Source organism: Bombina bombina, chromosome 6, assembly GCF_027579735.1.
Source record: "Bombina bombina isolate aBomBom1 chromosome 6, aBomBom1.pri, whole genome shotgun sequence".
NCBI classification, from domain to species: Eukaryota; Metazoa; Chordata; class Amphibia; order Anura; family Bombinatoridae; genus Bombina; species Bombina bombina.
This window is the reverse complement of record NC_069504.1, coordinates 895538840-895564472: the sequence shown is the minus strand read 5'-3', so window position 1 is coordinate 895564472 and position 25633 is coordinate 895538840. Positions and strand designations below refer to the sequence as shown.

Sequence of the window (25633 nt, the reverse complement as noted above, 5' to 3'; positions counted from 1 at the left end):
AACTACAGTCACCACGGTACCATATGGTTTCTCCTATGCAAATATTCCTCCTTAACGTCGGTCGAATGACTGGGGTAGGCGGAGCCTAGGAGGGATCATGTGACCAGCTTTGCTGGGCTCTTTGCCATTTCCTGTTGGGGAAGAGAATATCCCACAAGTAAGGATGACGCCGTGGACCGGACACACCGTTGGAGAAAGAAATTTATCAGGTAAACATAAATTCTGTTTTTTCTAACTCCGGTATTTAGAGTCGTGGCTGAAGTGAGCGTTAGAAATCTAACGACAAAACTCCAGCCGCAGAAAAAAGTCAGTAGTTAAGAGCTTTCTGGGCTAACGCCGGTTCATAAAGCTCTTAACTACTGTACTCTAAAGTACACTAACACCCATAAACTACCTATGTACCCCTAAACCGAGGCCCCCCCACATCGCCGCCACTCGATTTAATTTTTTTAACCCCTAATCTGCCGACCGCCATCTACGTTATCCTTATGTACCCCTAATCTGCTGCCCCTAACAACGCCGACCCCTATATTATATTTATTAACCCCTAACCTGCCCCCCACAACGTCGCAGCCAGCTACCTACAATAATTAACCCCTAATCTGCCGACCGCAAAGAGCCGCCACCTACATTATAGCTATGTACCCCTAATCTGCTGCCCCTAACACCGCCGACCCCTATATTATATTTATTAACCCCTAATCTGCCCCCCACAACGTCGCCTCCACCTGCCTACACTTATTAACCCCTAATCTGCCGAGCGGACCACACCGCTATCATAATAAAGTTATTAACCCCTAATCCGCCTCACTAACCCTATAATAAATAGTATTAACCCCTAATCTGCCCTCCCTAACATCGCCGACACCTAACTTCAAACATTAACCCCTAATCTGCCGACTGGAGCTCACCGCTATTCTAATAAATGTATTAACCCCTAAAGCTAAGTCTAACCCTAACACTAACACCCCCCCTAACTTAAATATAATTTAAATCTAACGAAATAAATTAACTCTTATTAAATAAATTATTCCTATTTAAAGCTAAATACTTACCTGTAAAATAAATCCTAATATAGCTACAATATAAATTATAATTATATTATAGCTATTTTAGGATTAATATTTATTTTACAGGTAACTTTGTATTTATTTTAACCAGGTACAATAGCTATTAAATAGTTAAGAACTATTTAATAGCTAAAATAGTTAAAATAATTACAAAATTACCTGTAAAATAAATCCTAACCTAAGTTACAATTAAACCTAACACTACACTATCAATAAATAAATTAAATAAAATACCTACAATTACCTACAATTAAACCTAACACTACACTATCAATACATTAATTAAATACAATACCTACAAATAACTACAATGACATAAACTAACTAAAGTACAAAAAATAAAAAAGAACTAAGTTACAAAAAAAAATAAAAAATTTACAAACATAAGGAAAATCTTACAACAATTTTAAACTAATTACACCTACTCTAAGCCCCCTAATAAAATAACAAAGCCCCCCAAAATAAAAAATGCCCTACCCTATTCTAAATTACTAAAGTTCAAAGCTCTTTTACCTTACCAGCCCTGAACAGGGCCCTTTGCGGGGCATGCCCCAAAGAATTCAGCTCTTTTGCCTGTAAAAAAAAACATACAATACCCCCCCCAACATTACAACCCACCACCCACATACCCCTAATCTAACCCAACCCCCCCTTAAATAAACCTAACACTAAGCCCCTGAAGATCATCCTACCTTGTCTTCACCATACCAGGTTCACTGATCCGTCCTGGCTCCAAAATCTTCATCCAACCCAAGCGGGGGCTGGCGATCCATCATCCGGCGGCTGAAGAGGTCCAGAAGAGGCTCCAAAGTCTTCATCCTATCCGGCAAGAAGAGTAGATCCGGACCGGCAACCATCATCTTCCAAGCGGCATCTTCTATCTTCATCCGATGAGGACCGGCTCCATCCTGAAGACCTCCACCGCGGACCCATCTTCATCCGGCGACGTCCAACTGAAGAATGACGGTTCCTTTAAGGGACGTCATCCAAGATGGCGTCCCTCGAATTCCGATTGGTTGATAGGATTCCATCAGCCAATCGGAATTAAGGTAGGAATATTCGGATTGAACTTGATTCTGATTGGCTGATTCCATCAGCCAATCAGAATATTCCTACCTTAATTCCGATTGGCTGATAGAATCCTATCAGCCAATCGGAATTCGAGGGACGCCATCTTGGATGACGTCCCTTAAAGGAACCGTCATTCTTCAGTTGGACATCGCCGGATGAAGATGGGTCCGCGGTGGAGGTCTTCAGGATGGAGCCGGTCCTCATCGGATGAAGATAGAAGATGCCGCTTGGAAGATGATGGTTGCCGGTCCGGATCTACTCTTCTTCCCGGATAGGATGAAGACTTTGGAGCCTCTTCTGGACCTCTTCAGCCGCCGGATGATGGATCGCCAGCCCCCGCTTGGGTTGGATGAAGATTTTGGAGCCAGGACGGATCGGTGAACCTGGTATGGTGAAGACAAGGTAGGATGATCTTCAGGGGCTTAGTGTTAGGTTTATTTAAGGGGGGTTTGGGTTAGATTAGGGGTATGTGGGTGGTGGGTTGTAATGTTGGGGGGGGGGGTATTGTATGGTTTTTTTTTACAGGCAAAAGAGCTGAATTCTTTGGGGCATGCCCCGCAAAGGGCCCTGTTCAGGGCTGGTAAGGTAAAAGAGCTTTGAACTTTAGTAATTTAGAATAGGGTAGGGCATTTTTTATTTTGGGGGGCTTTGTTATTTTATTAGGGGGCTTAGAGTAGGTGTAATTAGTTTAAAATTGTTGTAAGATTTTCCTTATGTTTGTAAATATTTTTTTATTTTTTGTAACTTAGTTCTTTTTTATTTTTTGTACTTTAGTTAGTTTATGTCATTGTAGTTATTTGTAAATATTGTATTTAATTAATGTATTGATAGTGTAGTGTTAGGTTTAATTGTAGGTAATTGTAGATATTTTATTTAATTAATTTAATGATAGTGTAGTGTTAGGTTTAATTGTAACTTAGGTTAGGATTTATTTTACAGGTAATTTTTTTATTATTTTAACTAGGTAACTATTAAATAGTTATTAACTATTTAATAGCTATTGTACCTGGTTAAAATAATTACAAAGTTACCTGTAAAATAAATATTAATCCTAAAATAGCTATAATATAATTATAATTTATAGTGTAGCTATATTAGGATTTATTTTACAGGTAAGTATTTAGCTTTAAATATGAATAATTTATTTAATAAGAGATAATTAATTTCGTTAGATGTAAATTATATTTAACTTAGGGGGGTTTAAGTGTTAGGGTTAGACTTAGCTTTAGGGGTTAATACATTTATTAGAATAGCGGTGAGCTCCAGTCGGCAGATTAGGGGTTAATAATTGAAGTTAGGTGTCGGTGATGTTAGGGAGGGCAGATTAGGGGTTAATACTATTTATTATAGGGTTAGTGAGGCGGATTAGGGGTTAATAACTTTATTATAGTAGCGCTCAGGTCCGGTCGGCAGATTAGGGGTTAATAAGTGTAGGCAGGTGGAGGCGACGTTGTGGGGGGCAGATTAGGGGTTAATAAATATAATATAGGGGTCGGCGGTGTTAGGGGCAGCAGATTAGGGGTACATAGGGATAATGTAAGTAGCGGCGGTTTACGGAGCGGCAGAGTAGGGGTTAATAATAATATGCAGGGGTCAGCGATAGCGGGGGCGGCAGAATAGGGGTTAATAAGTGTAAGGTTAGGGGTGTTTAGACTCGGGGTACATGTTAGAGTGTTAGGTGCAGACGTAGGAAGTGTTTCCCCATAGCAAACAATGGGGCTGCGTTAGGAGCTGAACGCGGCTTTTTTGCAGGTGTTAGATTTTTTTTCAGCTCAAACAGCCCCATTGTTTCCTATGGGGGAATCGTGCACGAGCACGTTTTGGAGGCTGGCCGCGTCCGTAAGCAACTCTGGTATTGAGAGTTGCAGTGGCGTTAAATATGCTCTACGCTCCTTTTTTGGAGCCTAACGCAGCCATTCTGTGGACTCTCAATACCAGAGTTATTTTAAAGGTGCGGCCAGAAAAAAGCCAGCGTTAGCTACGCGGGTCCTTACCGACAAAACTCTAAATCTAGCCGTTACAGTTTCGAAGTAGCAGACTCACTCACTGACTCCATGGCGTCATCTGACGCGTTTCACCTAAGCTTTTACAGAGAGAGACTGTTAGAATCTCATATATATATATATATATATATATATATATATATATATAAATAAATTCTTCTATTTTTCCATTGTTCTTTACCCCATTGTCTTATTTCTGCACCTTCACATACAAACCCTCTGTGTTTGTAGTCTCTCACATTTGCTTTTGTTTTAAGCTTCTCTAATAACTGTCACCACTAACACTTTCTTTTAAGATGTGCAAGAACTTCTCCCTGCTCTCGACCTGCTTTTATCCTACATCCGAGATACAGACCAGGAGACTCAAAGTAAACATTTCTCAGAACAATTGCTGCAGCTGACTCTGCACTTTGTGCATGAACAGCTACAAAAGCTTTGCTCCCTTCTATCAGGTATGTGTCATAGTCATCATCTGGATTGTTTAGCTTGTGCTAATACTGTGCTTTACATTCTAATATACTTCCAAGATAGGACACTTTAGACGGATTCGTTAGCTAGCTATGCTTTCAGCCATCTGTCTGTCTATATCTTAACATGAGTTTGTTAAAGTTTACAGAGACATTTTAAGTGACCGTTGCCATCACATTATCCTACAATTTTCAGTTTAGTTTATTAAAGAGACAGTCAAGTCAAAATAACATTTTAATGATTTAGATAGGGCACGCAATTTTAAACAGCTTTCCAATTCACTTTTATCATTCAATTTGCTTTGTTCTCTTGGTATTATTAGTTTAAAGCTATACCTAGGCAGGCTAATATGCCAATTTCTAAGCCCTTAAAGGCCGCCTCTCATCTCAGGGCATTTTGACCGTTTTTTCACAGCTAGAGAGCGTTAGTTCACATGTGCCATATAGATAACATTGTGCTCACGCCCGTGGAGTTAGCCAGGAGCCAGCACAGATTGGCTTAAATGCAAGTCTGTAAAAAGAACTTAGATTGGGAGCAGTGTGCAGAGGCTTAGATACAAGGTAATCACAGAGGTAAAAAGAATATTAATATAACTGTGTTGGTCATGCAAAACTGGGGAATGGGTAATAAAAGGATTACCTATCTTTTTAAACAATAAAAATTCTAGTGTAGACTGTCACTTTAATTTAATAAAGTTGTTGATTGATATTCTGCTCCAAATGATTAACATTTTATTAGTTTAAGAAAGTACAGAAGATTTATAAAGACAGATGAATGTAAGATAAATATTTGCTCCTGCTGAGGGTTTATTGCCCCACATTCCTACAGCTGTAGTTATTGTTTTTGCAGACCCTAACTCACAGTTGTTCTGTTCCTATTTCTATTTGGCCTATGTCTTGGAGTTCATGTTCCCCAGGAATGTAGTAGCATCAGTCCATGATTGTGAGACTGTTTCTGTAGACTCATCTTGGACTTGTCAGGTCTAAACAGAAGTTAACTGTGATGGTCATATATGGGGAAGTTTCTCAGCAAGGCACGTCATAGTTCTCTCACTACAAATTATAGACCACAAAGTGTCTCTCTTTCTCAGTTTTGCATGGAGATGATGAAAGAATTTAGCGACATACAACAGATATACATTACTGAGAAGACTGTACATTAGTATTTTCGCTGACTATGGGAACAGTAGGTTCCTGTGTCCTTCCTAGACATGGGACTAGCACATGAAAAGGTTAACCTTTTAGCCTTGAATTTAACCATGGCACTAGTCATGCAAGTTAGTTAAAGGGACAGTCTAGTCAAAATTAAACTTTCATGATTCAGATAGGGCATGCAATTTTAAACAACATTCCAATTCACTTATATTATCAAATTTGCTTTGTTCTCTTGGTATTCAATGTTGAAAGCTAAACCTAGATGGGTCATATGCTAATATCTAAGCCCTTGAAGGCCACCTCTTATATCAATGCATTTGACAGTTTTTCACAGGTAGAGGGCTTTAGTTCATGTGTGCCATATAGATAACATTGTGCTAATGACCCGTGGAGTTACATAAGAGAGGGCACTGATTGGCTAAAATGCAAGTCTGTCAAAAGAACTGAAATAAGGGGACAGTCTGCAGAGGCTTAGATACAAGGTAATCATAGAGGGAAAAAGCTATCTCATTAGAAAAGACTCTCAACTATCAGAAACCATTAAATAACACAAACTGTGTTTATTGTATGTCTGCAAGAATATGCTTAGAACCAGGCAGCCTTCTATGTTATGTGACATTTTATTATTAGCTTTGTTTTAAAGTCAGTGACTTTCCTCTCTGCTAGGGACATTAGTGACATGAACTTCTATGCAAATTAAAATTAGGTTTCAGATTAATCAGCACAACCCTGATTAGACAAACTCAGCAGTTGTCCTTTTAATTGGATTGACTTTCACTTAAAGGGATACTAAACCCATTTTTTTTCTTTAATGATTCAGATAGAGCATGCGATTTTAAACAACTTTCTAATTTACGAATTGTAAATCTTAGGAGCTGGCCCATTTTTGGTTCAAGACCTGGGTAACACTTGTTTATTGGTGGCTAAATGTAGCCACCAATAAGCAAGCGCTATCCAGGGTGCTGAAACCTAAAATAAAGATAGCAAGAGAACGGAGAAAATTTGATAATAGGAGTAATTTAGAAAGTTGCTTAAAATTGGATGCTCTGAATCATAAAATAAAAAAAAATTGGGTTTAGTATCCCTTTAAGTTTAACTACACTCATTGTGCCAATTCATACTCCCACAATATCTTCAGTGCACATAATAATGACAAAGTTTTGCCTGTGTCAGTTACTGCTTATATTCATGATTCCTAATCTCTCCTTTTTCTGCAGAAACAGATTCCTCACTGCGTCATAGTGTTGGGATTCTGACGGGTTATATCACGGAATTGCGTCCCTTCATGAAAAAATTTGTACAGCAGCCACAGGCTGTAGAGATCCCTACAGCCTCTCCCTTTGAAATAGTTCTGAGAGGAAACCACAGGTGGAAAAATATGTCTGTGGAGGTGAGTGACTGCCACTACATATACTGCAGTTGTTTAAGAAATGTATATTAACTGCTTCAGTGTAGTAGCACTATTTTATACAAAAAACATGTTTTTCAGAAAGATGAACACAGAAAGTTTTTGGTCGCACTTTGCCTCTACAGATTTACTGCATGTAAAGTGAAGTTTGGCACTGTTTTTTTACTGTGCTGTCTTGTAAATCCCTTTGTTTTTAAAATCTTTTTATATTTTTTATTTAAATAAATAACTAAATACTATCTACTGCCTCTGCTAGGAATCTGTTTCATGTTCCCATTTCCGGGATCATGGCATTTAATGGCTAGACCCATATGGCCCTTTGCTTCTAAACTGTTAGGTGTACTCATTGATATTTAAAAAAAAAATCACAGTAAGTAAATACTCTCAATCTAATGCAGTTATTCAATAGACCAATTAGAAACAGCATAGATAATGCTACTTTTAAACCAAACTCCCATAAACTAAAGAAGGTAAGAGGTGCTAAAAAGTGCACAACGTGTCCAAATTGGGGTCACCGAGTGTCTACAGTCAGTATACACAGTTCTTCCTTTTCTTCAAATCCGAAGCCAATACCAAAAACCCTAAAAAGAAACAGTAAGAAGTTGCCACACAGTGTGAACCACATATAGAATGTAGCATAATCAGCAAAAATGTATTCACATAGAGAGCAGCACTTGTTAGTGCTACTATAAACAGGCTGGGCTGTTAGCAGTGGACCAGCTCACTGTTGCTCCGGTCTTAGGAGGAACACTCCAATCTCAGGAACAAACGATCTCGCTGGGGGGGAATGCTGGCCTAACTCATCGGCTCTGCAGCACAAAACTTTATTGCACTAAACATTCAGCATCGATTGAAGTAGAATGTTGATAATATTTATTAAAAGCAACAAGGTAAATAGTTAAAGGGATAGGAAAGTCAAAATGAAACCTGCAAGATTCAAATAGAGCAAGTAATTTTAAGTCACGTTTAAATTCACTTCCATTTTCAAATGTGTTTAGTTCTCTTGGTATACCTTGTTGAAAAAGAATACGCACATATCCTTAAAAGGACACTGAACCCAAAAATTTTCTTTTGTGATTCAGATAGAGCATACAATTTTAAGCAACTTTCTAATTTACTCCTATTATCAAATTTAATTCATTCTCTTGGTATCTTTATTTGAAATGCAATAATTTAAGTTTAGATGCCAGCCCATTTTTGGTGAACAACCTGGGTTGTTCTTGCTGATCGGTGGATAAATTCATCCACCAATAAAAAAATGCTGTCCACAGATCTGAACCAAAAAAAAGCTTAGATGTCTTCTCTTTCAAATAAAGATAGCAAGAGAACAAAGAAAAGTTGATAATAGGAGTAAATTAGAAAGTTGCTTAAAATTGCATGCTCTATCTGAATCACGAAAGAAAACATTTGGGTTCAGTGTCCTTTTAACAAGTGGAAGCTAACTGCTGATTGGTGCCTACACACACTTGTCTCTTGTGATTGGCTAACTAGATGAGTTCAGCTAGCTGCCATTAGTGCAATGCTGTTTCTTCAGCAAATAATTACAATAGAATGTCGCAAATTTGATAATAGAAATAAATTGGAAAGTTGTTTAAAATTGTATGTTCTATCTGTGTCATGAAATAAAATTTTGGGGTTTCCTGTCCCTTTAAACTCCTGACAGCGAAGTTATACCCTTTTTAACAATAGGTCAAGATCTTATTTTCTAAATGAGAAGGTTCAGCAGTGATTTGTTTTAGCATATTAGATAATGGGTGGTTGATTCATACACTTTTGAGCACTAAATGGCAGCAACAATTTATAACCTTGTTAAGAGCATTGTTTCAAAACTACAGTCATATAGTGCTCTAGACTTGTGCATGCTATTGCTGTACCTACCTACCTACATATGCTCTTCAATGAAGAATACCAAGCAAGACAAAGAATACAATTACATTGTTTTTTTTATTGTATGCTCTGTCTGAATCATAACCATAACTGCCTCTCTAAATCAACAAAAAATTTTTTTACCAGCATACCTACATATGATACCCCAATTACTTAATTGTATAAAACACTCATAACAATGGAAGATCCTCAAAATCTGTGGGGTAAGGTTTTACGCAGCTTTCCATGCACCCCAAACAAATGGTGCAGTGCTCTTATTTTATACAGCTCAATAATAGTAGATTTGCCAGATACTCCCTGCCCTCTTTCTGGTGGAGGTGGGGGATTAATTCAATTCCTGGACAGACTGTCACGTAGACCATCTTAGTAAACCACATTATCCCAAGCCACCTTTATGAGGACCGTATGTTTTAGTTTATCTTGCACACACTACATCAAACTGAGAGAGGTGCTGCTTTTTATTTCCCAGCACTACCAACACTGGATTTTGTTTCATTTGCTTTTAGCTTCCCTATAAATGCTTCATTTGTGTTTGTTTTTCTCCCAGCACATTATATCTGATGCCATCCTGGAAAATCGTATTCCTGAGGCTCAGACGTTCCTTCGTTTACAGAACCACCCTACTGCCAGCTTGACATGGATTAAACAACAGGGTTTGCGTCTGGTTTACAAGAGCCTTTTGGAGACACGTGTACAGGACGCATGTAAACTTCTCCAGAACATGGTGTGTACAGATGCTCAGTTTACATTTCTAACATTTTGTGCCTATCAAACTATACTTTTCTTAGTGACTAGAGACAACTATGTTATGCTTTTATAACTTCCCAGGTAGAATATTGTAACTTTATCTCAAATACCTGTGATTCCGTACTTGAGAGAATAAAGTAATTGTTCAGTCATTAAAGGGACAGTCAACTAACATGTTTTTATTGTTTAAAAAGATAGATAATCCCTTTATTACCCATTCCCCAGTTTTGCACAGCCAACACTGTTATATTGATACACTTTTTACCGCTGTGATTATCTTGTATCTAAGCATCTTCTGACAGCCCCCTGATTACATGACTTTTTATTTATTATCTATTGACTTGCATTTTAGCCAATTACTCATAAATAACTCCACGGGCGTGAGCACAATGTTATCTATATGGCCCACATGAACTAGCAGTCTCCTGTTGTGAAAAGCAAATAAAAAAGCATGTGATAATAGGCTGTCTATTGTGGCTTAGAAACAGGCGGAAATTTAGAGGTTTAAATGTTATAAAGTATATTAATATATCAATGTTGGTTGTACAAAGCTGGGAAATTGGTAGTAAAGGCATTTAGCTATCTTTTTAAACAATACCAATGTTAGTGTTGACTGTCCCTTTAATGGCCAGATGCTCTAAACCTTTCAGTTCTGGCTTGATTATCTAAGAAATCTCACCAGTATAGTGAGGTCTCTCTAAGATATTTAGAAAGGCACATTTTCAAGAAAGGATAACATGAAAACAAAGAAAATTTGACAATAGAAGTACATTGGAAAGTTTAAAAGTGTATGTTCTATATGAATCATGAGAGAAAAAAAATTTGGATTTTATGTCCCTTTAAGTCTTTTGTATGAAATGTTTAGTTATGTGTAATGAAACAACTCTTTACTATTGTTCACTATTTATTTTGCCCACTTTTCATGTAATTTAGCTCTGATAATTTAGCAATTTCTAGTTCTGCTGACTTCTCAAAGCTAACTCTGCTACATATGTTTCCTAATTGCATTTATCTGATAAAAACGGCATATTTTATACTAACTTTATGACTGCGTTTAGCCTTGTTGTCTGCAGACTAAAGCCCAGATTAGCTTCTCCAAGTAAGGCAAAGAGTGGGTGGAGTTTGGGTATTGTAAAATAATTGCAGTAAAAAGGATGAATATTTGTTCTAAAGACATTAGACTTGGCTGATATGTTATTCTATAGCAAGAAAACAGAAATGTCTTGTAATACAAGGTGTTTACTTTCCCTTCACACTTTTGTAAATTTATGATTGATGCAATTTCTTTTTAATTTTAGGTTTCTTAAAATACATGTTCAGAACTTTCTATCATTTAAAAAAAAACTTTCACACCATTCTGCTTGTTTACAAAATTTGCATCTTGTACATCAAATCTATGAAACCATTTTTAACAAAACTTATTTCTGAAAAGTTCCTAAGGCCCACCAGGGTGTTTTCTTGAACCATAAGTTTTTTTCATATAAGTAATTGTCTTTTTCTTTAAAAACGTATGCTCCAAATAGTTTCTAAGTGCATCAATGTTATTAAATTACTTTTAATGAGAATATCTCTGATCCTTTCATAATTAATTATAACAAAGAGTTCATTATAAATGTTTATTTTTTATTTATTAGGGTTTTTCTGTATTTAGCGAACTTCATCGTATCTGTTTACACACATGTGATCGGGGGATCCGGACCATGCTGGTGAGTGCATAAAACTCTGCTCTGATATCTCCTCTCAGCTGTCCCTCTAATAGTGCTCCTCCCTTTCATTAGGTTGATCTCCTAGAGACAAAGGGGTATTTATCAGAGCATGAGCAGGAAGAGATCGGCACTGTGTGCCGAGTGGAGGAATTGTACTTTGCCAATAACAAGATCACTGAGAAGAAGCAGAAGCATCGGCGGTAATGTCAATAGAAATTTTGCTCCATTTTTTGCTGCATTTTCTTAATATTGTGTTGCTACAGACTGATGTCTGAGTGACATATTAAGAATACTGTGTCTTGCAGACCAGCATGGAATGTTCGTCGTGTGTCCAAGGAGCAGGCGATTTTACAGGAAGCTTTAACAGATTTGGGGGATGAGTCACAAACCCTGCTTTTACACTGGGCTAAGGGCTGGGATTCAAAAATCCAGGAATCAATCGTTTTACCACAGAGGGATGATCAGGGTAAGAACTGTTACTAATAACAAAACCAACAGGCCATTCAACAGACTCCACTATCTCTGTCTTTTCACATTTATTTTCTCCTTATTTATCACTTTGCTGCTGTTATTTTTTACAGGACATTCCTCTCATCCTGATATTCTTTGGCGCCACCTCACATTGTGGCACACGTGGCCAAAGATCAGATTATGGATTGAGAATTCTGGTGCAAAAAGTGAGAATGAGGACAATAAGTCTACTCACTGGCCCCCATTAACCCCAACACTAGTGGAAGAACACACCCTTTGCTGTGACTATACACAACAGAAAATCCTGGACCTACTAGCAAGGTACTGTGGGCAGAAGAAAGATTGTGTGGAACATACAGGTTACTAACATGAAATATTAAAGTGACAGTAAAGTCAAAATGAAACCTTCATGATTTAGATAGGGCATGCAAGCAAAACATCTTAAATGTATTTCTTTTTTGCTTCTTTCTTGGTATCCTTTGTTGAAGAATATACTTATGCAGTAACAAGAGCGTGCATGTGTCAAGAGCACAATACGGCAATAGTGTTTGTAACAATATATAAGATATGGAAAAAAGAGCAGAAAAAAGTTATTGAGTGGCGCTAATGAAAGCTGAGGATATATAATATAAAATATAAAAGGAAAAATATCTCCTAAATTGTCTATAGAAAAATCGGAGTTCAATAATTTAAAAAAAAGTTTATTAACCCTATATATAAAAGTATAATGCCTGTCTAAAATTAGCAAGAGAGTACCAAACAGAAATAAAGAAAAGTTAGAATAAAAACCTAAAGGTTATACTCCGTTATGCTCAGACGGTCTTACTAAGCATTAACTTTTTAGGTTGGTAAACAGCTCCACATATTTGTCATAGTAAATCTATATTATAAGCCCAACCTGAGAGATTATACCATCCTATGCTCTGAAGGCTCATTTTTAAGCCTTAACCATTTCTATATGATAAACGGTTTAACATTACTGTCTTAGTTCTTTTATATACACTTCTAAGAGATATATGTTGTGGCCACAACGTTAGGTTTTTATTCTATCTTTTATTTATTTATTTATTTATTTCTGTTTGGTACTCTCTTGCTAATTTTAGACAAGCATTATACTTTTATATATAGGGTTAATAAACCTTTTTTTTAATTATTGAACTGACTCCGATTTTTCTATAGACAATTTAGGAGATATTTTTCCTTTTATATTTTATATTATATATCCTCATTTTTTATTAGTGCCACTCAATAACTTTTTTCTGCTCTGATTTATTTACAACTGTGTAGAGAGATCACAGTATAATTTTTTGAGAGACTAAGAGGATTAGACTAAGTCCAGGTATTTTATTATTTGTTTCAATATATAAGATGTGCACACACCTACCTAGGTACCCTTTTCAGCAAAGGGTAAAAATAGAACAAAGTAAATTTGATAATATAAGTAAATTTGATTTATTTAAAACCACATTGCTTTTTCTGAATCATGAAAGTTTGATTTTAACTTTAATGTCCTTTTAAAATGGGAAGGGGATGTGATCATTTCTGATGGGCTTTTACTGATGAGTAAATGGGATGATTCAAATTTTGTGCCCAGTCTGTATTGAATGAAGTCAGAAAGAACCCCCCAATAATAAATAGTCGGTTTATAAAGATCATACATCTATTGAGTATTCAAAAAATCGAGTCAGAAGAAATATTTCCAAAATGTAATTTTTAATATTCTAGTTTCTTTTTTCCACTGGTTTGTCTAGTATTGATAAAGGGACATAAAATTGTGAAAAGAACATCCTCTTATGTCTTAGATCATTGTATTATTGCACTATTGCTTGTCTATAACCATGTGTTTAACACCTGCTAAAGAGTTAAACACATAGTTTAAGCCAGGTCCAGAGCAGCAATGGACTACTGTGAACTAGCTGATCACATCTGGCAAGCCAGTGATAAAAAAAGGCATATGTGCATAGTCACCAATCACTAGCTAGCTCCAAATTATTCCAAATGTGAAGTCTCCAATGTTAGTATGCATTATAATTCAAATATTTCAAATATAAAGTTTTTTTGCTCTAATTAGTCTTATTCAACAAAAAATTTTTGACACAGGTCCCCGCCCATAAGGGGTTAATAGAATACAGGTGCCTGCAATTATTTTAATCCTTTACCTTTAAATAGTACTAGTAGGTGTGGACACAAACTATGCCAGTGAACAAGGGCTAAGATTTGGCCCGAAACATGTTTGGCTATTTTAGTCCTGAACATCTTGTTGCAGGCCTGTGATTGTTGTTTTTAAACTTTTAACTTTTTTGACAAATAAAATTTGAACTTACTTTTAAACTTATTTTTCAAGTCCTCTCTCTGGAGTAGCGGGATAACACAGTGTGTTTAGTACGGTTTATAAAGATCATACATCTATTGAGTATTCAAAAAATCGAGTCAGAAGAAATATTTCCAAAATGTAATTTTTAATATTCTAGTTTCTTTTTTCCACTGGTTTGTCTAGTATTGATAAAGGGACATAAAATTGTGAAAAGAACATCCTCTTATGTCTTAGATCATTGTATTATTGCACTATTGCTTGTCTATAACCATGTGTTTAACACCTGCTAAAGAGTTAAACATAGTTTAAATCAGGTCCAGAGCAGCAATGGACTACTGTGAACTAGCTGATCACATCTGGCAAGCCAGTGATAAAAAAGGCATATGTGCATAGTCACCAATCACTAGCTAGCTCTTAGTAGTGCATTGCCACTCCTTAGCCTTCCTAAGTATGCTGTTCAACACCGTATACCAAAAGAACCAAGATAATGTAATAATAGGATTTTCTCTTGTAAGGTGTATCCAGTCCACGGATTCATCCATTACTTGTGGGATATTCTCCTTCCCAACAGGGAGCTGCAAGAGGATCACCCACAGCAGAGCTGTCTATATAGCTCCTCCCCCAACTGCCACCTCCCAGTCATTCTCTTGCAGCTCTCGACAAGGGTAGTAAATAGAGAGATGTGGTGCATTAATGTAGTTTATCTTCAATCAAAGTTTATTATTTTCAAATGGTACCGGAGTTGTACTATCTTAGCCTCAGGCAGAAAGTTGAAGAAGAGTCTGCCTGAGGTTTTTGATGATCTTAGTGGTTTGTAACTAAGATCCACTGCTGTTCTCACACATAACTGAAGAGATGAGTAACTTCAGCTGGGGGAATAGCGTGCAGGGTTACCTGCTCTGAGGTATGTGCAGTTTTAAATTTTTCTAGAGAGATGATAAGCTAGAAAATGCTGACAGTACCTGATTTATTTAAGGTAAGCCTGATTACAGTGATTTAATAACGACTGGTATCATGCTTGCTGTAAAGGGTAATATTTTTGTTATTTACTCTCATTACTGAATAGATATAACGTTTGCTTGATGTATATAAACGTTTATTACAAATGGTGATAAAACTTTATTCTGGGGCCCAGTTTTTCCACATGGCTGACTAGATTTTGCCTAGGGATAGTTTTTTAAGGCCCTCTCACTGTGAGTACAGGTTGGGAGGGGCCTAATTTCGTGCCTAAATTAAATTGCGCAGTAGTTTTTGCAGCTTGAGACATCCAGCTTCCCTGAAGGAGTCCCCTGAACATATAGGACCTCTCTAAAGGGTTTTTGTGCCTTCCAAAGTCGTTGTATGGGCAGGTAGGAGCCACAGTAGAGCTGTGGCAGTTGGTTGTGACTGTTTAAAAAAGTTTATATAGTTTTTTTGATCCGGTTTTGAAACTAAGGGGTTAATCATCCATTTGCAAGTGGGTGCAATGCTATTTCAGTCTATTATACACACTGTAAAAATTTCGTAAAATTTACTGCTTTTTTCACTGTTTTGCAGTTTCTGTGATTGTGTTTTTCTCTTAAAGGCACAGTACCGTTTTTATTTTTTGCTTGTTCACAGTTATTAAAGTGTTTTCCAAGCTTGCTGGTCTCATTACTAGTCTGTTTAAACATGTCTGACATAGAGGAAACTCATTGTTCATTATGTTTAGAAGCCATTGTGGAACCCCCTCTTAGAATGTGTACCAAATGCACTGATCTTACTATAAGTTATAAAGATCATATTCTGGCTTTAAAAGATTTATCACCAGAGGAAACTGACAAGGGGGAAGTTATGCCGACTAACTCTCCCCACGTGTCAGAACCTATGACTCCCGCTCAAGGGACGCCCGCTCTAGAGGCGCCCAGTACATCTAGCGCGCCCATAGCGTTTACCTTACAAGACATGGCGGCAGTTATGGATCATACCCTTACAGCGGTATTGTCCAAACTACCAGGGTTACAAGGAAAGCGAGACAGCTCTGGGGCTAGGAAAAATACAGAGCACTCTGACGCTTTAGTAGCTATGTCTGATATCCCCTCACAATATGCAGAAGCTGAGGAACGAGAGCTTCTATCAGTGGGTGATTTTTCTGACTCAGGGAAGATAATTCAACCTGATTCTGATATGTCTACATTGAAATTTAAGCTTGAACACCTCCGCGTGTTGCTCAGGGAGGTTTTAGCTGCTCTGACACCATTATGGTCCCAGAGAAATTGTGTAGATTGGATAAATACTATGCAGTGCCTGTTTACACTTATGTTTCTTTCATGTAATTAACAAGAGTCCATGAGCTAGTGACGTATGGGATATACATTCCTACCAGGAGGGGCAAAGTTTCCCAAACCTTAAAATGCCTATAAATACACCCCTCACCACACCCACAAATCAGTTTTACAAACTTTGCCTCCAAGGGAGGTGGTGAAGTAAGTTTGTGCTAGATTCTACGTTGATATGCGCTCCGCAGCAAGTTGGAGCCCGGTTTTCCTCTCAGCGTGCAGTGAATGTCAGAGGGATGTGAAGAGAGTATTGCCTATTGAATGCAGTGATCTCCTTCTACGGGGTCTATTTCATAAGGTTCTCTGTTATCGGTCGTAGAGATTCATCTCTTACCTCCCTTTTCAGATCGACGATATACTCTTATATTTACCATTACCTCTACTGATTCTCGTTTCAGTACTGGTTTGGCTTTCTACAAACATGTAGATGAGTGTCCTGGGGTAAGTAAGTCTTATTTTCTGTGACACTCTAAGCTATGGTTGGGCACTTTATTTATAAAGTTCTAAATATATGTTTTCAAACATTTATTTGCCTTGACTCAGAATGTTCAACTTTCCTTATTTTCAGACAGTCAGTTTCATATTTGGGATTATGCATTGAATTATCATATTTTTTCTTACCTCAAAAATTTGACTTTTTTCCCTGTGGGCTGTTAGGCTCGCGGGGGCTGAAAATGCTTCATTTTATTGCGTCATTCTTGGCGCGGACTTTTTTGGCGCAAAAATTCTTTTCCGTTTCCGGCGTCATACGTGTCGCCGGAAGTTACGTCATTTTTTGACGTTATTTTGCGCCAAAAATGTCGGCGTTCCGGATGTGGCGTCATTTTTGGCGCCAAAAGCATTTTGGCGCTAAAAAATATGGGCGTCGCTTTTGTCTCCACATTATTTCAGTCTCATTTTTCAATTGCTTCTAGTTGCTAGAAGCTTGATATTTGGCATTCTTTCCCATTCCTGAAACTGTCTTATAATTAATTTGATCTATTTTGCTTTATATGTTGTTTTTTCTCTTACATATTGCAAGATGTCTCACGTTGCATCTGAGCCAGAAGATACTACAGGAAAATCACTGCCTGCTGGATCTACCAAAGCTAAGTGTATCTGCTGTAAATTTTTGGTAGCTATTCCTCCAGCTGTTGTTTGTAATAATTGTCATGACAAACTTGTTAAAGCAGATAATATTTCCTTTAGTAATGTACCATTGCCTGTTGCAGTTCCCTCAACATCTAAGGTGCAGAATGTTCCTGATAACATAAGAGATTTTGTTTCTGAATCCATAAAGAAGGCTTTGTCTGTTATTTCTCCTTCTAGTAAACGTAAAAAGTCTTTTAAATCTTCTCTCTCTACAGATGAATTTTTAAATGAACACCATCATTCTGATTCTTTGGACTCTTCTGGTTCAGAGGATTCTATCTCAGAGATTGATGCTGATAAATCTTCATATTTATTTAAGATGGAATTTATTCGCTCTTTACTTAAAGAAGTACTAATTGCTTTAGAAATAGAGGATTCTAGTCCTCTTGATACTAATTCTATACGTTTGGATAAGGTTTTTAAAGCTCCTGCGGTTATTCGAGAAGTTTTTCCTGTTCCTAATGCTATTTCTGCAGTGATTTCCAAAGAATGGGATAAATTGGGTAATTCATTTACTCCTTCTAAACGTTTTAAGCAATTATATCCTGTTCCGCCTGACAGGTTAGAATTTTGGGACAAAATCCCTAAAGTTGATGGGGCTATTTCTACCCTTGCTAAACGTACTACCATTCCTACGTCAGATGGTACCTCGTTTAAGGATCCTTTAGATAGAAAAATTGAATCCTTTCTAAGAAAAGCTTATCTGTGTTCAGGTAATCTTCTTAGACCTGCTATATCATTGGCTGATGTTGCTGCAGCTTCAACTTTTTGGTTGGAAACCCTAGCGCAACAAGTAGCAAATCGTGATTCTCATGATATTATTATTCTTCTTCAGCATGCTAATAATTTTATCTGTGATGCCATTTTTGATATTATTAGAGTTGATGTTAGGTTTATGTCTCTAGCTATCTTAGCCAGAAGAGCTTTATGGCTTAAGACTTGGAATGCTGATATGGCTTCTAAATCAACTCTACTTTCCATTTCTTTCCAGGGAAACAAATTATTTGGTTCTCAGTTGGATTCTATTATTTCAACTGTTACTGGTGGGAAAGGAACTTTTTTACCACAGGATAAAAAATCTAAAGGTAAAAACAGGGCTAACAATCGTTTTCGTTCCTTTCGTTTCAACAAAGAACAAAAGCCTGATCCTTCGTCCTCAGGAGCAGTATCAGTTTGGAAACCATCTCCAGTCTGGAATAAATCCAAGCCTGCTAGAAAGGCAAAGCCTGCTTCTAAGTTCACATGAAGGTACGGCCCTCATTCCAGTTCAGCTGGTAGGGGGCAGGTTACGTTTTTTCAAAGAAATTTGGATCAATTCTGTTCACAATCTTTGGATTCAGAGCATTGTTTCAGAAGGGTACAGAATTGGTTTCAAGATGAGACCTCCTGCAAAGAGATTTTTTCTTTCCCGTGTCCCAGTAAATCCAGTGAAAGCTCAAGCATTTCTGAATTGTGTTTCAGATCTAGAGTTGGCTGGAGTAATTATGCCAGTTCCAGTTCCGGAACAGGGGATGGGGTTTTATTCAAATCTCTTCATTGTACCAAAGAAGGAGAATTCCTTCAGACCAGTTCTGGATCTAAAATTATTGAATCGTTATGTAAGGATACCAACGTTCAAGATGGTAACTGTAAGGACTATATTGCCTTTTGTTCAGCAAGGGAATTATATGTCCACAATAGATTTACAGGATGCATATCTGCATATTCCGATTCATCCAGATCATTTTCAGTTCCTGAGATTCTCTTTTCTAGACAAGCATTACGATTTTTGTGGCTCTACCGTTTGGCCTTGCTACAGCTCCGAGAATTTTCACAAAGATTCTCGGTGCCCTTCTGTCTGTAATCAGAGAACAGGGTATTGTGGTATTTCCTTATTTGGACGATATCTTGGTACTTGCTCAGTCTTTACATTTAGCAGAGTCTCATACGAATCGACTTGTGTTGTTTCTTCAAGATCATGGTTGGAGGATCAATTTACCAAAAAGTTCTTTGATTCCTCAAACAAGGGTAACCTTTCTGGGTTTCCAGATAGATTCAGTGTCCATGACTCTGTCTTTAACAGACAAGAGACGTCTAAAATTGATTACAGCTTGTCGAAACCTTCAGTCTCAATCATTCCCTTCGGTAGCCTTATGCATGGAAATTCTAGGTCTTATGACTGCTGCATCGGATGCGATCCCCTTTGCTCGTTTTCACATGCAACCTCTTCAGCTCTGTATGCTGAACCAATGGTGCAGGGATTACACGAAGATATATCAATTAATATCTTTAAAACCGATTGTTCGACACTCTCTAACGTGGTGGACAGATCACCATCGTTTAATTCAGGGGGCTTCTTTTGTTCTTCCGACCTGGACTGTAATTTCAACAGATGCAAGTCTCACAGGTTGGGGAGCTGTGTGGGGATCTCTGACGGCACAGGGAGTTTGGGAATCTCAGGAGGTGAGATTACCGATCAATATTTTGGAACTCCGTGCAATTTTCAGAGCTCTTCAGTTTTGGCCTCTTCTGAAGAGAGAATCGTTCATTTGTTTTCAGACAGACAATGTCACAACTGTGGCATACATCAATCATCAAGGAGGGACTCACAGTCCTCTGGCTATGAAAGAAGTATCTCGAATTTTGGTTTGGGCGGAATCCAGCTCCTGTCTAATCTCTGCGGTTCATATCCCAGGTGTAGACAATTGGGAAGCGGATTATCTCAGTCGCCAAACGTTGCATCCGGGCGAATGGTCTCTTCACCCAGAGGTATTTCTTCAGATTGTTCAAATGTGGGGGCTTCCAGAGATAGATCTGATGGCCTCTCATCTAAACAAGAAACTTCCCAGGTATCTGTCCAGATCCCGGGATCCTCAGGCGGAGGCAGTGGATGCATTATCACTTCCTTGGAAGTATCATCCTGCCTATATCTTTCCGCCTCTAGTTCTTCTTCCAAGAGTAATCTCCAAGATTCTGAGGGAATGCTCGTTTGTTCTGCTAATAGCTCCGGCATGGCCTCACAGGTTTTGGTATGCGGATCTTGTCCGGATGGCATCTTGCCAACCATGGACTCTTCCGTTAAGACCAGACCTTCTGTCGCAAGGTCCTTTTTTCCATCCGGATCTGAAATCCTTAAATTTAAAGGTATGGAGATTGAACGCTTGATTCTTAGTCAAAGAGGTTTCTCTGACTCTGTGATTGATACTATGTTACAGGCTCGTAAATCTGTATCTAGAGAGATATATTATAGAGTCTGGAAGACTTATATTTCTTGGTGTCTTACTCATCATTTTTCTTGGTATTCTTTTAGAATTCCGAGAATATTACAATTTCTTCAGGATGGTTTAGATAAGGGTTTGTCTGCAAGTTCCTTGAAAGGACAAATCTCTGCTCTTTCTGTTCTTTTTCACAGAAAGATTGCTATTCTTCCTGATATTCATTGTTTTGTACAAGCTTTGATTCGTATAAAACCTGTCATTAAGTCAATTTCTCCTCCATGGAGTTTGAATTTGGTTCTGGGAGCTCTTCAAGCTCCTCCGTTTGAACCTATGCATTCATTGGACATTAAATTGCTTTCTTGGAAAGTTTTGTTCCTTTTGGCCATCTCTTCTGCCAGAAGAGTTTCTGAATTATCTGCTCTTTCTTGTGAGTCTCCTTTTCTGATTTTTCATCAGGATAAGGCGGTGTTGCGAACTTCTTTTGAATTTTTACCTAAGGTTGTGAATTCCAACAACATTAGTAGAGAAATCGTGGTTCCTTCATTATGTCCTAATCCTAAGAATTCTAAGGAGAAATCGTTACATTCTTTGGATGTTGTTAGAGCTTTGAAATATTATGTTGAAGCTACTAAATCTTTCCGAAAGACTTCTAGTCTATTTGTCATCTTTTCTGGTTCTAGAAAAGGCCAGAAAGCTTCTGCCATTTCTTTGGCATCCTGGTTGAAATCTTTAATTCATCTTGCCTATGTTAAATCGGGTAAGACTCCGCCTCAGAGGATTACAGCTCATTCTACTAGGTCAGTTTCTACTTCCTGGGCGTTTAGGAATGAAGCTTCAGTTGATCAGATTTGCAAAGCAGCGACTTGGTCCTCTTTGCATACTTTTACTAAATTCTACCATTTTGATGTATTCTCTTCTTCTGAAGCAGTTTTTGGTAGAAAGGTACTTCAGGCAGTGGTTTCGGTTTGAATCTTCTGCTTATGTTTTTCATTAAACTTTATTTTGGGTGTGGATTATTTTCAGCAGGAATTGGCTGTCTTTATTTTATCCCTCCCTCTCTAGTGACTCTTGTGTGGAAAGATCCACATCTTGGGTATTCATTATCCCATACGTCACTAGCTCATGGACTCTTGTTAATTACATGAAAGAAAACATAATTTATGTAAGAACTTACCTGATAAATTCATTTCTTTCATATTAACAAGAGTCCATGAGGCCCACCCTTTTTTGTGGTGGTTATGATTTTTTTGTATAAAGCACAATTATTCCAATTCCTTATTTTATATGCTTCGCACTTTTTTCTTATCACCCCACTTCTTGGCTATTCGTTAAACTGATTTGTGGGTGTGGTGAGGGGTGTATTTATAGGCATTTTAAGGTTTGGGAAACTTTGCCCCTCCTGGTAGGAATGTATATCCCATACGTCACTAGCTCATGGACTCTTGTTAATATGAAAGAAATGAATTTATCAGGTAAGTTCTTACATAAATTATGTTTTTTCCAATACTTAAGAGGTTTTCAGAAATTATTACTAAGGAGTGGGATAGACCAGGTGTACCGTTCTCTCCCCCTCCTGTTTTTAAAAAGATGTTTCCCATAGATGCCGCTACATGGGACTTATGGCAAACGGTCCCTAAGGTGGAGGGAGCAGTCTCTACCCTAGCTAAGCGTACAACTATCCCCGTCGAGGACAGTTGTGCTTTCCTAGATCCAATGGATAAAAAGTTAGAGGGTTACCTTAAGAAAATGTTTATTCAACAGGGTTTTATTCTCCAGCCTCTTGCATGCATTGACCCTGTCACTGCTGCTGCGGCCTTCTGGTTTGAGTCTCTGGAAGAGGCTCTACAGGTAGAAACCCCATTGGATGATATACTTGACAAGCTTAAAACTCTTAAGCTAGCCAATTCATTTGTTTCTGACGCCGTTGTTCATTTAACCAAACTAACGGCTAAGAACTCAGGTTTTGCTATTCAAGCGCGTAGGGCGTTATGGCTTAAATCCTGGTCAGCTGATGTTACTTCAAAGTCTAAGCTTCTCAATATTCCCTTCAAGGGGCAGACCCTATTCGGGCCCGGACTGAAGATATAATTTCTGATATTACTGGAAGAAAAGGTCACGCCCTTCCTCAGGATAGGTCCAACAAATTAAGGACCAAACAGACTAATTTTCATGCCTTTCGAAACTTCAAGACTGGCGCAGCATCAACTTCCTCTAATACAAAACAAGAGGGAAATTTTGCCCAGTCCAAGCCGGTCTGGAGACCTAACCAGGCTTGGAACAAAGGAAGGCAGGCCAAAAAGCCTGCTGCTGCCTCTAAGACAGCATGAAAGATCAGACCCCGATCCGATAACGGATCTAGTAGGGGGCAGACTTTCTCTCTTCGCCCAGGCTTGGGCAAGAGATGTCCAGGATCCCTGGGTGTTGGAAATTGTGTCCCAGGGGTATCTTCTGGACTTCAAAGCTTCTTCCCCAAAAGGAAGATTTCACCTCTCACAATTATCTGCAAACCAGATAAAGAGAGAGGCATTATTACATTGTGTTCAAGACCTCCTAGTTATGGGAGTGATCCACCCAGTTCCAAGGGAGGAACAGGGGCAAGGCTTCTATTCAAATCTGTTTGTGGTTCCCAAGAAAGAGGGAACCTTCAGACCAATCTTAGATCTCAAGATCCTAAACAAATTTCTCAGGGTCCCATCCTTCAAAATGGAGACTATTTGAACCATCCTACCTATGATCCAGGAGGGTCAATATATGACTACCGTGGACTTAAAGGATGCTTATCTTCACATTCCGATACACAGAGATCATCATCGGTTTCTCAGGTTCGCCTTCCTAGACAGACATTACCAGTTTGTAGCTCTTCCCTTTGGGTTAGCTACGGCACCAAGAATCTTTACAAAGGTTCTGGGGTCACTTCTGGCGGTCCTAAGGCCGCGGGGTATAGCAGTAGCCCCTTACCTAGACGACATTCTGATACAGGCATCGAATTTTCAAATTGCCAAGTCCCATACGGACATTGTTCTGGCATTTCTGAGGTCTCAGGGGTGGAAAGTGAACGAACTCTGATAGATTCTGTAGAAATGAAGATTTACCTGACAGAGGCCAGGTTGTCAAAACTTCTAAATTCCTGCCGTGTTCTTTATTCTACTTCTCGCCCTTCAGTGGCTCAGTGTATGGAAGTAATTGGCTTAATGGTAGCGGCAATGGACATAGTGCCGTTTGCCCGCCTACATCTCAGACCGCTGCAACTCTGCATGCTCAGTCAGTGGAATGGGGATTACACAGATTTGTCCCCTCTACTAAATCTGGATCAAGAGACCAGGGATTCTCTTCTCTGGTGGATATCTCGGGTCCATCTGTCCAAAGGTATGACCTTCCGCAGGCCAGATTGGACAATAGTAACAACAGATGCCAGCCTTCTGGGCTGGGGTGCAGTCTGGAACTCCCTGAAGGCTCAGGGATCGTGGACTCAGGAGGAGGCACTCCTTCCGATAAACATTCTGGAACTAAGAGCGATATTCAATGCTCTTCAGGCTTGGCCTCAGCTAGCTGTGGTCAGGTTCATCAGATTTCAGTCGGACAACATCACGACTGTAGCTTACATCAACCATCAAGGGGGAACAAGGAGTTCCCTAGCAATGTTGGAGGTTTCAAAGATAATTCTATGGGCAGAGATTCACTCTTGCCATCTATCAGGTATCCATATCCCAGGAGTAGAGAACTGGGAGGCGGATTTTCTAAGTCGACAGACTTTTCATCCGGGGGAGTGGGAGCTCCATCCGGAGGTATTTGCACAGTTGATTCAACTTTGGGGCAAACCAGAACTGGATCTCATGGCGTCTCGTCAGAACGCCAAGCTTCCTTGTTACGGATCCAGGTCCAGGGATCCCAAGGCAGCACTGATAGATGCTCTAGCAGCGCCTTGGTCCTTCAACCTGGCTTATGTGTTTCCACCGTTTTCTCTGCTCCCTCGTCTGATTGCCAAGATCAAGCAGGAGAGAGCTTCGGTGATTTTGATAGCACCTACGTGGCCATGCAGGACTTGGTATGCAGATCTGGTGGACATGTCATCCTTTCCACTATGGACTCTGCCGCTGAGACAGGACCTTCTACTTCAGGGTCCTTTCAACCATCCAAATCTAATTTCTCTGCGTCTGACTGCTTGGAGATTGAACGTTTGATTTTATCAAAGCGTGGTTTCTCCGAGTCGGTCATTTATACCTTAATACAGGCGCGAAAGCCTGTCACCAGGAAAATCTATCATAAAATATGGTGTAAATATCTTCATTTGTGTGAATCCAAGGGTTACTCATGGAATAAAGTCAGGATTCCTAGGATATTATCCTTTCTCCAAGAAGGATTGGAGAATGGTTTGTCAGCTAGTTCCTTAAAGGGACAGATTTCTGCTCTGTCTATTCTTTTGCACAAACGTCTGGCTGAGGTTCCAGATGTTCAGGCGTTTTGTCAGGCTCTGGTTAGAATCAAGCCTGTGTTTAAACCCGTTGCTCCGCCATGGAGTTTAAATTTAGTTCTTAAAGTTTTTCAAGGGGTTCCGTTTGAACCTTTGCATTCCATAGATATTAAGCTCTTATCTTGGAAAGTTCTGTTTTTAGTAGCTATCTCCTCGGCTTGAAGAGTTTCGGAGTTATCTGCTTTACAATGTGATTCCCTTTATCTCGTTTTCCATGCAGATAAGGTAGTGTTACGTA

General features: G+C 38.7%; 1 protein-coding gene across 3 annotated transcripts in view; it reads left to right on the top strand.

The window, feature by feature from the left end:
• The window catches only part of SPG11 (SPG11 vesicle trafficking associated, spatacsin), a 244149-nt gene that overhangs the window by 81781 nt on the left and 136735 nt on the right, over nt 1-25633 (top strand). For all 3 annotated transcript variants that reach the window (XM_053718473.1, XM_053718471.1, XM_053718472.1), the window contains exons 10-16: nt 4441-4596; nt 6984-7156; nt 9609-9785; nt 11443-11514; nt 11587-11714; nt 11820-11980; nt 12096-12306. In XM_053718473.1, the coding sequence (XP_053574448.1) occupies nt 4441-4596; nt 6984-7156; nt 9609-9785; nt 11443-11514; nt 11587-11714; nt 11820-11980; nt 12096-12306 (1078 nt within the window). The remainder of the gene's footprint in view (nt 1-4440; nt 4597-6983; nt 7157-9608; nt 9786-11442; nt 11515-11586; nt 11715-11819; nt 11981-12095; nt 12307-25633) is intronic.